Source organism: Saccoglossus kowalevskii, chromosome 7 (assembly GCF_978046115.1).
Source record: "Saccoglossus kowalevskii chromosome 7, keSacKowa6.1, whole genome shotgun sequence".
Lineage (NCBI taxonomy): Eukaryota > Metazoa > Hemichordata > Enteropneusta > Harrimaniidae > Saccoglossus > Saccoglossus kowalevskii.
Window position 1 is genome coordinate 15,772,376 of NC_140647.1, and position 20,351 is coordinate 15,792,726.

General features: G+C 35.1%; 2 protein-coding genes across 3 annotated transcripts in view; one reads left to right on the forward strand and one right to left on the reverse strand.

Moving 5' to 3' along the window:
* Positions 1-9,871, forward strand: part of LOC100375913 (ciliogenesis-associated TTC17-interacting protein-like) — a 37,358-nt gene extending 27,487 nt beyond the window's left edge. For both annotated transcript variants that reach the window (XM_085501163.1, XM_002734381.4), the window contains exons 8-10: positions 4,641-4,765; positions 8,353-8,518; positions 9,256-9,871. In XM_085501163.1, the coding sequence (XP_085357289.1) occupies positions 4,641-4,765; positions 8,353-8,518; positions 9,256-9,498 (534 nt within the window). In that variant the 3' untranslated portion in view covers positions 9,499-9,871. The remainder of the gene's footprint in view (positions 1-4,640; positions 4,766-8,352; positions 8,519-9,255) is intronic.
* A 6,977-nt stretch (positions 9,872-16,848) lies between these two features.
* Positions 16,849-20,117, reverse strand: LOC102802778 (uncharacterized). The gene is made up of 4 exons (XM_078008910.2): positions 20,017-20,117; positions 17,861-18,193; positions 17,237-17,267; positions 16,849-17,111 (listed from the first exon to the last, which is right to left on the reverse strand). The coding sequence occupies exons 1-4, from the start codon at positions 20,035-20,037 to the stop codon at positions 16,849-16,851; spliced, it is 648 nt and encodes a 215-aa protein (XP_077865036.1). The 5' UTR covers positions 20,038-20,117.
* Positions 20,118-20,351: the final 234 nt, after the last annotated feature.

Sequence of the window (20,351 nt, forward strand, 5' to 3'; positions counted from 1 at the left end):
TTTTGTTCTTGAATAAAACTATTAAATAGATATCCCATCTATCATGCAAATATTCTATAGAGATTATGGTAAGCTTTGTTATTAAAATATTATCAAATGTATGTGCTACGTACATAACTGCATATCCACAGTATGCTATGCCTGGTGATATTACTATCATATGCACTTTTTTTTTATGACCTGTACCCGTCTTTTTTTCACCAATAATGATTATGTTTCAGGCAAGTATATCTACTTAAAGTATTTAAGCTTTCATTTATTCATAATTTGGTTATAAATCACATGACAATTTATTATGTACAATTATGGGGTTATATTTTCATGGTTGCATGAAACCTCATTCTGTTGTGTACAGACTACCATGTGTATTTTGAGATAACTGGCCAAAAATTATTTGAAAATTGCTATTTTTACTTCAGTTCTGTTAAAGCAAAGTGTTTTTTTTATTTTTATTAATTTTTAAAAACCAATATTATGAAATAGTTCATTACAAATAGTACATCACTCTATATAGAGTTGTTTTCATTGATGTCACCAGCCAACTATTTGAGATAAAATAACACCAGGAACCAATGGTAAAAGCGCTTTTACAACTTACCAAATGGTCAGCATTCACTAATTAAAAATAGAACAATAATTATCATGAAAAATAGACTGGCGACTCTAAACTTTTTATGAGGTAAAAGCCTACTCATAAATGAAAATACTGAGAATTTATTTTGTAATAAAATGGACATTATAAGGATATTGACTTTAAAAAATGTGTTAGGTCTCCAGTCTATCTTTTGAGAAAAAAGTCGCTGTATTTTAAATTAGTGAATTGCAGTGTACATTGTGTCAGTATTAGAATATTTTACCATTATGCCATTTCTCAAATTGTAGGCTGTAGACATAAGGTGAATATATATATATATATATATATATATATATATATATATACATACAGGGATACCTTTCTGAATCATTTCAAAAATCTGTGTTTTTGACTCCAGTGTGCGAAGCATACAATTGGGAGTCTTTGCAGTTAACGTAGTATGTGTATGTGTGTGTCGGTCCGTCTGTTCCACTGATATCTCAAGAACCATACATCGGTTTTTGATGAAACTTAGTGCATAGATGCTCTGGGCCAATGTGCAGATTTGATTAGGTTTTGGGTAAAAATCTGTGTATATTAATAACCTAATTTGCATAATAATTAGCTAATTTTTAGCTGTTCCATGACTGTTCCACTAATATCTAAACATTCACTCGTTGGTTTTTTTATGAAACTTGGTTCATAGGTGTGCCTATTAATTACCTAATTTGCATAATGATTAGTAATTTTTCAGCTTTTCCACTGATATCTCAAGTACTAATCATCACATTTCAATGAAACTTGGTACATAGCAATCTGATTAAAATCTGATGTAGTGTACAGGCTTTAATTATTTTGGCTATAAACTTAATTTTTTTTAATTCTGCCCTATGTAGGGCGGAATTAAAAAAAAATCTCAAAATCAAAGTAAAATAATAAAAGTAATAAAAAATAAAATTAAAATAAGTTTATAGCCAAAATAATTAAAGCCCGTACACTACATCAGATTTTAATCAGATTGGGTACATAGATAATCGGTTGCGCAGACCTTATTAGTTTTACATTCAAATTTGTAACTAATTAACTATAATTAGTTTTCATCTTTTTGCATCAATATCAATAGTAATAAAAATTGTCATGTGTTTTATGATTAAATTTCTAAAAAAATTATGATTAGGCTTTTACTGTAAGTCAACGGGAAATACAAATTATAGCAAAACGGAAAATTCTGAATATTTATATTTTAGTCATCTAGAAGTTTTCACCATACAAAATGCTTTGAAAGTCTTATCCTACATTGCTTCACTGCTACAACATTTTGTGATTTTTCTTGTTTTGCTGTATACACACACAGTATACCGATTTGTTATATAACAAGGCCCACTAAAATATCACCCATGGTCGATATTTCGGCAGTTGGGTGACCTTTTGGTCGCTGTCCCTTTATTTATAAGTCACAGAAAGTATCTAGTGCAAATTAAAGTTTCAGAAATGTGTCAAAATTAAGTATTCTCATTTGAAAGTAATTATTCAAGGTGCTTAAATTATAGTTTTTCTTAGTTGTTGACACCTATTCAAGAATACGATGTAAAATTGTGACTAGCAAAACTTATAAATCACTTCTGTGTTGTGTTGGAAATGATATGAGGCTTGAGGAAATGATATGTATATGAGATTGGTCTTTTTTGTGGTCCCAGATTATTTTGTTGAATTTATTATGACATAACACCAATTCTAAAAGGCTCATGTTTGTATTTTTTATGCAAAACTAATTATTTTTACTGAATATAAAAGCCAAAAAGTTGAAAAATTGTGTCTCAATCAACAATAATGTAACTCTTTTGAAATAAAAATGTTCCCATTCAATAGGTGGAATGTCCTCAAACAATCTTAGGTATCTGAGTTGTATATACCGGTATTCACAGTAGACTTGGGTTTTAAGGGTGTGCTATCTTTAATTTAGGTTTTACTGTATCATAGTATTCTGCAAAAGCAGAAATACCAATGTATGATATTGAGTGCAGTATGATGATTTCAAATAAAATTTACTGATGGCTTGCCTTATTTCAAATTGTTCAAGTTGCACTTTTCAAATCAATTCCAACCATTCATCTTGAACTCAATCCTAAATTGTGGTGATGTAGTTTAAGCACTTTTATTTTAAGTCCTATAAAAGCTGTTAACCGAACCATTTTTATACCTCACAGCTGTATGTCTTTTTCCAGACTCATTAAAGATCATACACTTGTCAGCTGTACTGGCATTTTACAGATCTAATGAGACGCAGACAACTGTCTGATTATTTTCCAATTAAGTGCTAAAATTAAATACGTCATTGCTATTAAATGATGTACAATCACAGCCAGTAATCTCACTTGTAGATAAATATCTCCTTGGCTATTAAGCACTAATGCAATGACTATAGATGCTTGTCAGTGTAATTTACTGGTTAATCCATTCCACATCCTTTGATGTGGTGGAATCTTGAGTACGTGTATATCTGTGTTCAGAAAAACTTATAAATTTATTTACAAATGAGTTTGACAATCAATAATACTGTTAGTAATTCTCTTCATTGTGATTGTAACCTCTTTGGATCTTGATAAGGTTGTACAATAAAGTAGACAAGCACAATGAAAGACACACACATACATTTGTACCTAGTCACAGTTGTTTTGAATCGCAGTCGTGACTGGTCTCTCTACTCTTACATTAATAGTCTGACATAACTCATTCGCAACTTGAAAGAGGAACAGGCGCTATTTAAATTTATATCATACTTGCACTGGATTCTCTTGTCAATAAATGTACTTGTTACAAAAAATACAGTTTCAAAATTCTTTGGCAACCCCTGAATATCACTCACTGACATTGATGTTGATGTTCATTGATTCATCGATCCTTATGTGTGGGTGGTAGTAGGTGTGCATCTCATTTCTCCACTGCAAAATATTGAAATATATTGACATTCTGTCATTCCTGTTACTGTGTGGCAAAAATTGAAAACATTATCTTTGTCTACATATTCTTCCTAAATTCACTTCAATTAATGCAAAATGGATGCTTTTATATCCATCCATATGAATTTCAGTCAATTTTGTATTAATACTGGTAAGGTCTTCTGTATAGCAGTTAATGTTAAAGACATACAACAACTGTACAAATCATAACTGTCATATTTTTTATTATCTACATGCTGTATCCAAAAATTATGTATATTGTGATCATTAAAACAAATTACTTGTGGTAAGGTGAAAGCGTATTGGTAATAAATTATATGTCAGTCAGTGATCAAAAGATTTATAGAATTTGAAGCCCTAGCAGGAATGATAATATGTAATCATATCACAAGATTCCTGAACTATTCAAGAAAAAGCATAGCCTTTGATCTTACGTTTTGCAGTTGTTATTAAATCCCACAATGTGATGTATTTTGTTTCCATTCATGTACACGTGTATGGGTTGTGTACAGGTTTATGTGCAGTTTGTTTCTACATTTGTGTGAATAGCTGCTTCATCTCCATGGCATGCAAAGCTCAGAATTTATATGTACTGCCATATAAACTGCATAATTACAAAGTTAAGATATTTTGAAAAAAAAAAAAACAATTCTCCCAAATATCCATTCTCTGAGTGTCCAATCTTCCAACCTGGCTGCTAGAATTAAAGTGTTTGATATTCTCCTTAGTTCTAGTTCATGATAATAATTAGTAACATTAGGATGTAGCACATGATCTGTATCTGATTTTGTTTTTGACAAAGTATTAAAAGTACATGCACAAATACATAAAGAACATGTTAAAAAAGTTAGCATAAATGAATTTGTGTTGGTTTATTAGATTTTACTTAAAAACTCTATTAAAGTTGTACTTTTAATAAAGCAATTAAACATATAAGTAGCTATATTGAACTCTACGTGAACTCTACGTGAACTCTTACCAGTACTACATGAACAGTACATAGATCTATTCACGTAGCGTTTTACACTTTTCTCTAGCGTGTGTAGTATAATTGAAGTGAATTATAGTTTTTATTACTGACTTATTTCCTTTTGACTGCTTTACAGAGAGCTTTGGAGGAGCGTAAACAAACTGTTGGCGACCATGAAATCCATGTTGCGGGCATTGAACGAACTATTCATTCCACGCATGATTTGCCAACGTCCTGGCAGTCGTACTTTCTAACAGACGGGTAAGTTGAACAGCTGTTTTCTCCCATGTCTAGTAAATTTCTGTATTTACGTACGATATTTATTTAGCTAGCTTGAATTTTTTCAGGGTATTTTGAATGATTGGTTGCCATGTGGTGAAAATGCCCAGATGCTCGCCCCCGAGAATTAAAAATTATCTCAAGTTCGCAAATTACAAACTTACATAAATAATCAAGTGAGGGAAATAATTATTACAAGCATGGATCATTATCAGAAATCCTGCAATCTGGATTACCATATAATTATTTGCCTTGAGGCCTGTATTTTATGCTGTGATCATTTTAATGTTATTTCACAAGATAATTCTGATGAGATTGAAGTTACATACCTGTGTGGAAAGCAATGAACATTATTTTTCATTCAGTGTGGTGTCATTTATCTCAATTGCACGGTATAAACCAGTAAACTGTCAAGTCTTATCGCTGTCAACATTACAGTCAATTTACCTGTGACACTTAATTTGGACTCGCTAATGAACAATCCTTAGGGGGGTCAGGGGTATCACAGTGCTGATTGAAAGCATTTTTTTTTTTTAAATTCAGATTATTTATTATCTGTGCATCTAGTTGTCTGTTATCATACTTTAATGGGTGTTATTAGAACAGACACCTGTATGTGGATCACTGTAAGGTCATTTCCTGTCTGCTAACACTGGCTTGCCATAAAAAGCTTTACATTTATAGGCAAATATTTAATTGCTTTCCCCTTTCTGTTTTAACAACTTTGATGTAAAGAAACCCTGACATGTGTTCTGTGGACATACAAGGATAGCTACAGGCGGGTTTTATAGTTGCTTCAGCTGGCCTGGGCTCTTCACACAAGTTTTACCTCATTTAAAGCTTATTTTAAATCATTATCAGGTAAAGAACATGTAATTGCATGGAGTAACAGGATTCTTTCCTTAGAGGCAAATATGTGAAAGTGTACAAGCACTGTCTGTGTACACTTTCTAATGACGCTTGAATTGGATAAATGAGAATGGATAGATGTCATTAATGTAGCTTGTTCATTATTTACTTTTCAAATACTTTTTTTATCAGTCCCTCAGTGTTTCAATTATACAAGATGCCTCAGAGTGTATTTCACTAGCTCTGTGGTTTGGGTTTTTTAATCCAAAATAAATAATTAATTCTTTAGGCATTGAAGGGTTTATTGATGAATGATGATATGTTAAATGCCTGAAGTTTTGAGTTATTGTAGGAAAAGTCTGGGGAGTACAGTAACTAGCTTTTAGTTATAACATTCAGCAGGTTTAAAGCTATCATAGTTTGTTTTCAAAACCACCATCGAAATTGGGTCAGATATATACCTTTTAATACGTCTTGTTTAGTGACAGTCTAGTACAATTTATTCTCAATTCTTTCTTACTGCAGTCAAAGGGGATACATTGGCAACTTTCACAATACAAGATCTCAGAATGTGTTGAATATTTTCAATCCTTCATGTTTGCAAAGTGGTTGCAGCAGATGTGTTCATGTTAATCAAGACCGCATCAGGGACCTATTCAGGACCTACTGGGCTCTTGCCAAAAACATGCTGACATTTGTCAATCTGTTGACCCAAACATGTCATAGATGTGTTTTGCACATGTTTTGTGATGCTATTTGCTGTCATGGTAGTTAGTATTAGTCACCATGCAAATGAACAGCATAGAAGAAAATTTTGAAAAATAGCTATTTTTTCACCGCAAAACCAATTTTAGTATAAATATGCCTCTCCAACAACATTCTGCATTCATTTTGATCATGGCGGGACCTGGTATTCAAAGTCGCCACAGTGATTCATTATGTGTAGAAATATAAACAATGTACTTAATAGTGGATACCTTAGTTTTACCAACATAGGAAAACATAGCTATCATAGAAACCTTCAGGAATTGTATATTCTCTGAAACTCACGGTCGATATCATGTTTTCGGCTCATGTGAAGTTTTCAGACAGCCGATTTCAGTATGAGTGTCAGTCCAGGGTTGATTTTTTTTTGTGGCACATGACCCTGACCGCTCATGCACACATTATGGCTATGGGACAAAAATGTGTTTCTACCATAATTAGATTTTGAAAGGGATTATGGGTTGAAAATTCAACCATAGAGTATACTTTTTTTGTGAGAGGGGGTTTTATCTTTACCATACAGCCCTGTGCTAACATCAACTGTGAGCCTCTCCTGTTTCGTGTTAAATTGTGTGGTTATATTGCCGAAAAAAAGACCAAGTTGGTCCCAATGCTCAGCATGTGACAAAATCTCTAAGTGTCACTCTAAAGTACTATAATATTTACATTAACTGTTTGCTCTTTCAATCTTGTTTGTTCATTGCAGTTTAAATGTGTTATTAAGTAAGTTTGCAACTAAGTTTAGACTTGTAAACTGATGGTGTTTGGCTTGGATGTGTGCCATGAATATGTGCAACTTCAGATTTTATTCATATATTATGGGAAAAAGACAGACAGCTCCAACTAGTCTTCAGACATAATAAAAGTTGTTCTTATTTACTGAAAAAAAAAACAACTCTACTTGTATTATGCACGATTATTATTTTCCCAAGCCCCAGCAAAACAAGATGCATTGTAGAACACTAATTGTGATAACTCTAGAAATTTAAAAGTCGCATGATTTCCATTGAATTGAATAAACACTACAGATTCAAGATACTGCTAAGTCAACTGCTTCAATATCCTGCACAGTTTTGTGTAGTGGAAATGTTAAATCATGGTTCTGGAAGAATGAAAAACTAACAAACAAACAAATAACTACATTTTCAGGGAAAAGTTGCATTTCTGATTTATTGAGTGCTAACAGCAAAAAGCACTGAAACTCAAATTTTCTAATTGAAAGTATTTAATATTTGTCTCTTTCTGGATTCCTGGTTAAGGGTCTTAACTTTTTCATCACCAGAATTTCTTGCTCAAAATTGTTTTCTACTTTTTTCCTTATATTCTTCAATATTTTTTGAATGAATCCTAATTTTGGAGTCAACAGACAAAGTTTGAGCCAATTTTCAGTTTTTATTCAAAAGAATTGGTTATTTTTGTCTCAATCTTCTGAAGACTATAAGCGGGACTATTTTGTGAATTCGTTTTGAAAAGAGGGAACTGGTGGTGAGAAGGTTAAGCTGTGTTACTATGGCTGCAGTCAATTCAAAGAGTGGAGAATCTCATTAGTTTATGTATGCCTCTATTCAACTGTTCGGCTATTGGTAATGGCATTCATAGGAACAATCAAATGGACCACCACCTCATAGACACACCGAGTATTATTGAAATTTGAACATTTAATAAATAATTATTTCATTAAATGCAAAGTCAGCCCATTAAATATAGGGCTAACTGCCAAGATCTACTGAAGCTTTCAGAGTGCAACTTTGAGAGCTGGTGCCCCGATTTATCTATACATCTCAATTTGGCTTTAAATTATCGGAGGCAACACTTTTTTCTTTCCTTTGGAAGTCAATATCATGCAGCTTGACTATTCTAATCACATTAATTGCTTACAGACAATTACTATCACTATATATTTGAAACATGTCATGTTTAGCATACTAATATCCTTTTCTACGTTCCCTTCTTAGACACCTGACTAGTAGAGTTCAAGTCGGATCACCTGTCACTATGAGGTTACTAAGGGTGCCTAGCAGGCTAGAAACTGAGGAAGACCGTGATAAACCAGTTTTCAAAAAACAGCCACTCAACTGGGAAGAGGATATGCAACTTTATTCTAAGTTCCTTGATAGAAAGGTATGTGACACAGGGGTTTTGAAAACATACAAGCCACGTCGGGTCGTTTGAACATTTGATATTTTCCAGATGGTGTGCCATTAATTGTCCTAAATTGCTATTCAGTGATGAAGATAAAAGTCTAGAATCAGTTGCAAGGACAACAGTATTAAATGAATTGTATATCATTTTATTTGTGGGGTTGTAAAAGACGTGTGTAAATACAAGCAAGTGTTTGATATTTGACTGTTGATTTCATACCGTTATTGATTTTTTTTTGTCTTTAAAGCCATTATTAAAATTACGTTGCTACTCTGTGTTATATTCAATTCCCACTATTAATTAAGTTTGTCAAGCAGAGCTTATGAAATAAGTGAGTATCAGTCGTCATCATTGGCATCTGTGTCAACTTTTTACTTTTTCGACTTCTTCTTGAAAACTACAAGTCCGATTGCTTTGATATTTGATGATGATATCTTTAATTCTCTAATTTTGGTGAATATTTTTGGTAAAAAGTAATATTTTCGACTTGTTGAAAACCACAAATTTGATTGCTTTGATATAATACACATGGGTACCTCAGGTGGATTTCTCACAGGTGATATGTTCAATTCTCTAATTGAAATGTGCATTGCTAACAGTGGAGCTATCTCAGCCAAAAGGCTACTTTTCTAAGTTCTCTGATGCATTATTCCCATTTGCCCCACGAGTTTAAAATTCACTTATCTATTTATGTCTTTGTTCTTGTTCGCTTGCAGGAGGAACTCAAAGGTGACCATGCTGTGTATATGAGGCACCATCCAGAACTGAAAGCATTACTTGCAGACTTCTTACAGTTCCTACTACTCAGGAAACCTGATGATGTTGTGTCTTTTGCAGCGGATTATTTTGCTGCTTTCTCTTCAAAAGCCCCAACAGGAAACGTGTACGCCACATCGGCAGATGGCAGATATCGCAGAAGTGCGTCACCCAGAACTCCCATCAAGACACCATCGATATAAACTTGAAACTTTCACCTTTGTGAAAATTACCATTATTTTTCTTTACTTAAAGATTTCCCTGGCTGGCCTTTCCAAGAATTTGAACAAGAATATTTTTAGTGGCCACACATGTGTGATAAATCTTATTTGTAGTGTATGCAAGGCATGTCAAACCAGCCAGGAAAATGTATTAATCCAATCTGTTCATTGTATATATAATATTAAATTGCCAACACTGAGTACTGAACACATAAGACATGATTTGATAAAAATTTTATGAAAAAAACAACAACTATATATCAGATGGTTTCAATGTAAATACTAATTATTAAGGTTTTGTGTGTTTTTAATAGTTTTTTTTTGTAGTAAAAAAACATACATAATTTCCAATTCATTTGCTCTCCAACATGTCACTGCTTTTAATATAATTTCATCCTGAGTAGAATGGTCTATATGATGTAATCCACTGATGATTTGGTATAAATTCTGATTATGCCTGGAGTTTTATTGCCCATTAATACATGCATGCATGTTAGCAACCCTCTTGAACGTCCTTGTTCCAATAATATTTCCACAAACACTTTATTGCTTTGGTTTGGCATTCAAGCCTAAAGATGTTTGTGTCTGATTTTAGCAATAACTGTCTGATGTTATTGTGATAATCATTTTAACGATCTCTGCTTTTCGCATCCCAAAGATCTCCTAATGCCTAAGAATGTTTTGACATGATATATGTGCTCTGATATGGCACATTGATACAAAGATGCATTTTCTCTTGTCTTTGTTTGATATTTTGATCTCACAATATTATCACTTATCACACTGACTTTGAACTGGGCTATGTCACTCGAAATGTAAATATATTATGTATAGGAGTGATGTACTGACAGAGCAAGGTTATTTTGGTCCTGGTCTGTGTTGCTATGGCAACTGTCTCACATGGAAATGGGTGTATGCCATTCAAAACTTCAGTAAGATTTATGGGGTAGTTGTCTGCTGCATGATGCATTGTATTTATGAGTCCTTGTATCTGAGGTGATTGAACTACAAATGTGTGCAAATAAAAGAATGTTACTGGGACAAAGTGTGATCATATTTAATTTGTGGTGCTGATACTGCAGCCATCATCTGATATGCTTGTACTAGAGACTTCGTTCTACAAATCTTGACTGATTTTTGCCAATGTGGCTTGTTTGAAGGTAGAGAACCGCTCATTGCCACAGGCCCATTTTACACCTTAATCTGAGGGATTATGCATTTTTAAATGCTTGATATTAGTCATAGTTTTGTTTTTTATTTGTTTATATATTATATATATAAACATTTCCTCAAGCCAAAATTCAGCAAACTCGATAAATAGCCATGGGAACGCTGCAAGTAGGCATGTTCTTGAACACGATGGCATGAAGTTTCTGTACGAGTGCTTTGGCATGTAGAACGTCTGGCATGAGAAATCCATGAATTATGATTAGCTATGTCGAACAATCCAAGTAAATCGCAGAAAAACAAACGTTTTCTGGTTAAGTGAGATCACAATGATCTGTTCATATTTCTACTGTTTTTGAGTATCACTAGATGCATACACCATTTAGAATACAAGAATATTCAAACTGGTCTGTGGCAGAGACTGATACTTGGAGAATGTAGAGACTCTTACAGTCTGTTTTACACACTGCGATCGTGTCTCTCTGGAACAGATCTATTCAGCACACCGGGTGGTGTTTTCACAGCTAATCATCATACACCAATGGGGATTGTTTATTTTCTTCAAGATTTGACACTGATAAAAAAAATCTTCAATAAATATCAATACTGTTACTTTGAATCTATTTCTGTGGATATCTTATTTGCTCACTGTACTGTTAATTTTGTTTGTATACAATGTTAAAGGGTGGTGGTCGTCGCGCTGCGCATGTGTGACATTTGTGTTGATAAACAATGATTCTCCCACAATCCAATGAGATCTTCCAATGAAAAGAGTATGAGGTTTAACCTGGGCGCGACTTGCACTAATTACTGCTAGTGACACCTCTGATACCTTCCAATCACCAAAACATACCTGATTAAAGCTTGGTAACGTCTAAGTTTGTACTCGTTGATCTGCGCAACAGTCAAAGTCGCCATCTTTGTTCATAATGAGACCCATATATCTCGCGCTTGCGTGGCGCGACGACTACCGCCCTTTAAGCATGTTCAAGATGTCAAACTATTGTTTGTCTTCGTAATTATCTGAGTGAATAACCACCAACCACTTGCAACGCCAAATGGAGTTCTAAAACCACCCAGACGGATTTCTAGAAATCCTTCTTTCAAACCAAGGTTGTTCTTTTAACTTGATTGTTTGAGATTCTTTGATCCTCCTCAATTTTAAAAGAATTGTTTTCAAGTAGGCAAGCTGTGAGGAGTGTAAGTGATTACACGTGCATAATTTTCTCCTGCGCATCAAACCATTGGACATCTTTACAAAAAAGTTACATAGCGTACGCAGCAATGTTCTCACAGTATGTAAATTGAAACGGCCGCAAGTATAGAAATGAGTCTAGGATTCTCAAAATCCATTTCTGTAAAATAGGTATGATTTTAAAAATAAGCAAAAATAAATCTTAAATATATTAAAATGTGTAGTTTACAATGTATTACAACGTTCTATGCTGTATCACATTAGTTTATTTACAGAAAATTTAACTGATATTACAGGTAATATCTGGTTTAAGATGAAAACTACCCTCAAAGTGTGTAAAGTTAGAATCGCCCGAGTCTGCCGCTGTCGTGCCGATTATAAGCCAGAAACAGTGGCAGACGTCCATGCTGGTTCTCCTCATCTGAATTGAACCTCCAATGCGCTTCAAATCATATACCATAGTTTATGTGTTGCCCAACGTATATTATTTTACGGTGAACTTTGTAAATGGATTGTGATTCAAAGGATATAATGATGCTGTTTTATTAAAATCTGTACGTGTTGCAATATTTAACAAAAAATATGTACATGTATTTAATAAATTAAATCCACAATTTACATACTATTGAAAATGATGACGTCATGAAAAAAAATGTTATAACTTCTTGGCCAAGATGTCGGGGAATATGAACAAGTGTATGTGACATCTCCCTTACACGATCGCTACTGGAGGACGTTCGGGTATTCTTCAATCTTCCTGCGTTAGTCACAGACTTGAGGTTTTATAGTTTTCAAGATGCAAGTACTTTTTTTCTTTACATTTATTGGTTAGGTATCCAAATTATTTTAGCTAGATCAGTATAGAATTTTCCTTCAAAACTTCGCATTCTGTTGTAAAACTACAATCGTGGCTGTATTGCACCTTGAGCTTACCGAATTTGTGTTCACTATGGCACTATGTCTCTCGTACTTCTATGAGTACGTATTAATGAATAAATCAAGAAAACTACACAAATTGACTCCATTTATGAATAATTAACGGTTTGCCCGAAAGCATGGCACAGTTGGAGGCGTGGCCTATTCAGAATGTGTCAACAACCAATCATAAGACTGGTTACGAACCACACACACCGAGTTTAGGACTAGGTTAGCCTCACTCAACAGGTAAAAAATAATAACATAAATGGAGACAATTTGTGTAGTTCTCTTGATTTATTCTGCAGATATCGGTAAAATATTGAAGGCTTTGGCGAAATTTGAACGAGCAACTAATATTCTTCAACCTGGTATTTTTTATAGATTTTATTTTTCATTCTGTTCGTCTGTTTTTTCCAGTTTAAAAAAAATATGAGCTCGCTGGAGCCTTCATCCCTTGTCTAATTCTTATACAAAATACCAGCCAATACCCCCCCCCCCCTGCGTACAGTAGATTATAGTTCCCCGTGGTAAACCTACAGTTTCTTGAGAGGGGAGTGGTAATACATAGAATGCAATACAATATTATTTTAGGAGTGTATATGAAACAAAACAAAATCCATATTTCCATTCGTGTATATACTAGTACCCCCTCCTAAAAAACTATTACTCTCTCTTAAAAATATTCAAACCCACAGAAACATCCATTATTTTTGTTTCTTCTCAAATACCAGAAAAAACAAAATTACTCAAACCATATTAAACCAATATACATCCGCATATAAATATTACACAATTGCACGATATCTCTCCAACGTAACACTGCGTTAGCCCAAGGGCAGACGATGTTTACTTCATTGCGTGTGTATGCGCCTAGAATAATACTGTCATGTTTGCCCCTGGCAAAATCGAATCACCTTAGATTCAATTTCTCGTCACAGTTTTATGGAATTCGTTTATCCACATACCCCTGGAGACAAATCCCACGTTTTATCACTGGTTTGTTAGTTGTTGTATTTCTATCGTAAATTCTGTAGGTATGCCCTAGCTTAGTGTTCCCCGTCTCTTGTGCGTGCAAATGTACATTTGCGTTTCGTTTAATTAGACACAGTACCGTCCCCGGGTCCACAGAGAACGGCAATAAGGTCACGAGATCTACATAACAGAGTATAAAGAAAAAGTAACTTACGGAAAGGGAATTAAAACGAGAAAAACAAACATTTGTTAAATTCCTTATACATACAATACGCCGTGTCGCGGTCTACAGAGGGATTGAGGTAGTGCCAAATCTATATCAAAGAACATTCGCCAGAGCTCCGTACGGTACTCTTTTTAAATTGCACATGCAAGACACAATTAGATAAATACATGTGGTGTAGTTGATGATTGCTAAAGAAAGGGCACTTCGACGTAAATCGTGAAATCGGGTGATAAAGAATTGCCTGATTTAATCGCTCTGTGCATATGGGCCAATTTTGATATAACACAGGCCTAGCACTAAAAATAAGGTATTACGCACCAAGCGCAAGAGACGTAATATAACCAATCTCGCGTGTAATTCAATCGTGATCGACAAATGTATCCAGTCACAGCTGGATCGAGTTATATCTGTCCGACGCGAATGCTTCATAATAAATATTCCAGCAGCCCTTATTCTGGGTTCAGCGTTATTAAATAGGTCAGTGGGACTGTGATGCCATGGACAGTAGAAAGAGGTATACAGATAATATTTAATATTTTTCCAGTGTACTTCTTATATTTTAGTTTTCTTATTTTTTTTTTTTTTTTTTTTTTTTGTTGCTACTTTTAGATGTCTTTTGTTGTTGTTATATTTTGTTATCTTAGTTCATGTAACTTAATTTCTTTTTGTCAATCAAAAGTTTTTTTTTATCCATAAGTCTTTGAGTGAAATGTATTTTTTTTTTTTTTTTTTTTTTGGTGCAGCTCCTAGTTTACATAGTGAGCCCCTGTTACAAAAGGGAAGCAATAAATAAATAATAATAAATAATAATAATATAAAACAACTGTTTACGGTACGTTGCATACCAGTTTTTTTAGATTAGTTCTCGTGTCTGTATGCATGTAATTGTTGTATTCTAACAGAACGAGTGATAGACATATGGAGCTCGTGATTAGTATTACCGTTGTCTTTGTCGGGGTTTGCATCGCCGCGAGAGAATTAACACGGCCCGCTAGATGGCCGTCTAGTCTCATGAATTGAAACATAGATGGCGAGCCAAATCGCCAACGCCCAATCCAACTCTTCTCGACAGATACGTCTATCGATTAAACCTCGATGATCTATCAGCTTACAATTTGACGTCATAGCATGACGACGTCCACGATGGGTCACGAATATCGTCATGAGGAGTCATTCGGGTCATGGATCGGCCAACTTCGGCGCCAGGATCAGATGTCAGGTGTCTCGAGGCCGTGGCGTGCGTTCGCTTTTCGACATACTTGTACTCTCAGATAACGAGAACGTAATTATTTAGTCATAGCCACGCATCATACCAGCTGGTTAAGCTGCTCTGAATTATAGCAAGGTGTGTTCCATTATACCTGCTGGAGTAGATTATAATTTTAAATGAAATTAGTATCAGAAAATTAATCAACGAGATGACTTTCCGGTGAAAAAGATGATAAAATATAACTATGCACAGGACTCCGGATACACGTGAAACAAACAATAACAAGAAATATGACGCGAACAAATAATTAACAGACATTGTACACAATGATATATTTTCAATGAATGAAATATACTACAACGTAACAGATGTCAATTTGCTACAATACAAACCTCATTGAAGCATGTATTTATTGTATCTCTTTCGATTGAACTGTTTACTATGAGATAGGAGAACGTACCACGTTTATCATACGTGACATATCGGCCCCGCTAGTTTGCAGTTTCCTTTGGAGTGGCATGAACAATGTTAAAGATGTTTATTTTCACCGATCTTGACATGTATATTTAGGGCGTACTATAGCGTAACATGTACACCAATTCACTACTGTGGCAATACAAGCTGACATCAAATCTTAGAAGACTGAGTTTGCTTTGGAGGCTACAATGATACTTAAAGCGGAGGGGTCGTCACCTGTCCCAAGCGACGATAAGAACGAACGCTAAAACGCAAAGGTTTATGGGTAGACGCCTGTTTGTAAACAGCGACATGTTATGGCCGCATGCGCAGGTATCGACTCCCTCACTTTAACTGTCTGCCATGAAATGATGTAAGCAGACGAGTAATCCCAACACAATGGAAAGTTTAAATCGGGCTAATATACATTTCCACAAGTGTACTTTTATATTTATTTACTGTTTGTTATTCCCCCGAAAGATATATTGATATTCAAATACATTTAATGTCTCGATCATATTACATGGCAATATTAATTTTGAAGTTTATTGTTATTAAAACTTGTACAACATGGATCGAGGCTGCTAAACAGAAAATGGCAAATTACTTGCACAAATATCTGTTAAGTTAAAAACGAGCATCTTAAAGTATTAATACGGGCGTCATATGAATAGATAAAATACATACACTGTTACGTAATTATAATTTCAACGATAGTATCATGTAATGATGTGAAATAGCATAAATAATATTGATATCTAAAATGCTTCTGCATTTAATAATAATAATGACAACAAAACAGACTAGGTGTTGTAACTGATTTTATCGAGAAGCCGTCTCTTGATGAAGTTGAATAATTCGCGCCCCCATTCGGCAGATTCACATAAATTCACTTTAATTGGTAAAGGGCGTAATACATATATCGATTGCGCACATTTCGAGTTAAACAAATTTACCACTTTAAATATGCCGTAATTTGCTACTCTAATGGAAACTACTATATGAAAAGTGTCCAAAATATGAAAATTAAATCAGCGTCGGAATATACCTTTTTGTCCTATATTTTACATTCAACTTGTCAAAAATCAGTGAAAATGAATTCCACACAAAACACCCAACATGGTTTTTCAACGAACAGCTAAAATAGTATTTTACAGTATTTACGATCGTGCATTCCTCCTGTTGCAGTTATATGGGATAAGGCGGGGTTTGAGTTTGTTGGTTTGGCGTAACATTGTGTGATGGCTGTGCTCCGCCTGGATGTGGATTACGCAGCAAATCCCCGGCCTGCTGTGGTGTTGCGTATCCGTATGGTTGAGGCACCGGCATACCCACGGGATGTTGTGCCGGGTACGGCAAGGACGATGAGGATGCAGCTGCAGGTGCAGATGGTTGGTTCGATGTGGCGCCGTCACCGAAATTAATCAGATCTACGTCTTTTTCTGTTTTTCCTTCAAATTAAAACACATTGACATTAATTATTTACATTTACAGTTTAAATATGTCACGAACTTCGCACTTGTACACTTTTACCGAACGGTGGGATGGCATATTGTGAAGCTTTAAAACGCGTAACCTAACAGTAACCTACCTTTCGAGTCTTTCTCCTGTGGAGTAAAATAGCAATAGTAAGTAGTGATCACATGATCTGGGCAATAAATCCAATCCCGATCAATCAGGTTACGAAATTAACTCGCCAGTACAATTATACTATATGTTAAAGTCTTAAGATCTACTAAAAAAAATATGAATATCCAGAATTCACCAGCGAGGACTTATACGTCAACAGGTGCATTTGTTTTTATACTATTTATGTTCATTGCGTGATCATATACTAATATTACTTTTCATAACAAAAAGTTTCTGTGGAATCTCGAAATAAGATGGTATCTCGATGACAAACATCATAACGATGTTTATTATTATATAACTCCCCTTTATGCGATGAACTAGTTAGACATTCATTCAAATTTTACAAATTCAGGATTGCCGATCTTAATATGTCAGTCATATCGATGTATGTATCGTACCGAGAACAAGTAGTAATAATAATATAGTTAAGCATACAACGATCCTTCAAGTAGCGCCCTCAAGCGACGAAAGACTACAATGCGGTTCAAACGAACAAATATCTTTTCCCTCGGTTCGAACCAAATATTGATGTTGGTCTCTAGAGGGCGCTTGAACATACTGTTGATACCTGTATAGTAACATTGTAAACGTTGGTTGTCGCTGATTGAGGTAGTGGTGGTGGTTGCTGTGCTTGCGGCGGCTGATATGGTGGTGGCTGCGCATGTGGCTGATACTGTTGAGGGACCGGTGTGGGATAATGCTGCTGATTTGGCGGCGGCTGTTGGACATAGTAATAAGTTGGTTGCGGTTGACTATGTTGGACGACGGTGGTTTTGCTTGAAGACGATTTTCCAGACCGAGAAACTGCACCTGCGGCAGCTCCGACCACTACTGCCGTTGCCAATGGACGGCGACGCATTGGACCACGCATTGGACCACGCATGGGACCTCGCATTGGACCCTGTTAAAAAAGTCAGATATCTAATCAGTCTATATGGTAAGAAAATATCGCAAATAATACAACACCACACAAAACCATTGCGATAAAGTTTTTCCGTTTTCGACATTGTGAAATTCTTCCCTTTTTATGCAGAAAAATACAGTAATTTTACCAAGTATATCATGTTCATTAAAGTTATTGTTCATAAGTTGTTGAACAGTCATAATTCAAGACAAATGAAAGGCAAAAATATAGAGAATATAGCAAATTTTGTTTCTGTAATATTCTTGTATGGAATACATACGTTATGAATTATTCTTATTATTAATTTCTGAATTATCTTGTCAAAATCAGGGTTTTTTTTTCTCCCAAATAACGAAAGAACTTCACAATGTCGAAAACGGAAAGTATTTATCGTAGTGTTGAAAACACCACAACACAACGCAACATTACGCACCGCAACGCAGCACCACACAACGCAACGGCACACAACAACTATACACTACAAAATGCAAAGCAACGCAACGCAACACAATACAACTCAACGCAACGCAACACTCCACTACATTACACTACACAACACAACGCAACACAACTCAACGCAACATTCCACTACATTATACAGCACAACGCAACACAACTCAACGCAACGCAACGTGATACAACATTACGCAACACAATACAGCATACAACGAAACGAAACACACTACAATACTCAACCCAACGCCACTATAAAAGACGTGACAAGACAGCACTTGGCAACACAACACAGCAAAATACAATGACATTTAACACAAAACAACACAATGCAATACAGCGCAGCTCGACAAAGTGAAATACAACACAAAATGCCGCAACGCAACACTACTTCACAATACGCAACAGGATACAATAAAACACAACACACACAAGCGAGATCTGGTGAATTTGAATATAATTATGAACAAAATATAGCACGAAAGATGCAACGGAGTGTGGTTAGGATTGCAGTCCTTCCACACTGCTAAAAGAAATGTTTGTATATGCATATTTCTGTATGTATTCTCATGTTTTTATTTCGATTGTTATCAAATAGGTCAGCCACGATAACTTGATTGACTAGTCAGAATGCCGGTTCTATTACTTGGTGTGACATAAGATTTTAAAATTGAACCAACCAAACCACTGAATTATATGTGCTGTTTCCATTTGTTTTACAATATCAGGAAGTTAAGGTGTTTGAAGTCAACAAAGGCACCACGGTCGCTATATTCGTAACAAAATAACAAGAGATTATTGACTACAGAGGGCGTGCTGATTTCCTCTACTGGGTGGACAAGCCGGTGCTTTTTACGACACGCGGTTATTCCGTGTATGGCATGCAAACATGACGACATCAAACAGAGTATACTGAAGCAGTGGAAGTTAATGATTCTTTTAAACAAAATGTCAATATTAAACTGAACCAATTCACATTGTCTAGACTCCGTACGAGGACCTGAAAGGTACAAGTGTGACGTCATTTATTTGTTATCAAATATACCCTGTGGACGGCGAATCGCTATAATGATAGATAATTACATGCTGATTATGGTAAATTATTGACAGTAAATTATTATGACCTATTTATATATATATATGTATGTATATGCGTGTGTCGGGTGATTCGTTTATTCCCAAAACAGACTAAATAGGACGTGTTTTGTTGCGTAATCAAGTTTAAATTCCGTGTCATCTCGATTCAGAGATGAGCATGTCAGTAGTGACGGCGGTACGGTTAATAAGAGATCAGCTAATTTAAAAAAAAATATGTCATCAACATACTTCACGAACTCTGAAACATTGTGGAAATAATGTATACTCACCCTTCTTGGGCCACGGAACATGATGCTGTCTTAAAACCACCAAACTTAGCGATATGAGTGTACAGTAAATGTCTGCCTGCTGCGTCCTATAAACACTCGTCACCGTCCTTCAAATGTAACAGTTAATGCATAACATCGACAAATTACTGGCCTGATACTCCGTTCAATGTACACACAGAAATAGATTTGATTGTGGTTAATGTATAACTTTGATTGTCACATGATCCAGAGACAACACAAACGTCACGGGGCAACGCACTCAGTGAAGTGTATGTCAAGATCAATAAGGCCCTGTGTGAAAGAAACAAAACCTGTTCTCCGTTCTAAAAAACCAA

Coding starts and splice junctions, on each gene's coding strand:
- LOC102802778 (XM_078008910.2), bottom strand. CDS start 20,037: ATGTTCCGTGGCCCAAGAAGG. Junction 18,194..20,016: donor TGTTCCGTGGCCCAAGAAGG/GTGAGTATACAT, acceptor CTTTTTTAACAG/GGTCCAATGCGAGGTCCCAT. Junction 17,268..17,860: donor TTTACAATGTTACTATACAG/GTATCAACAGTA, acceptor TTTACTCCACAG/GAGAAAGACTCGAAAGGTAG.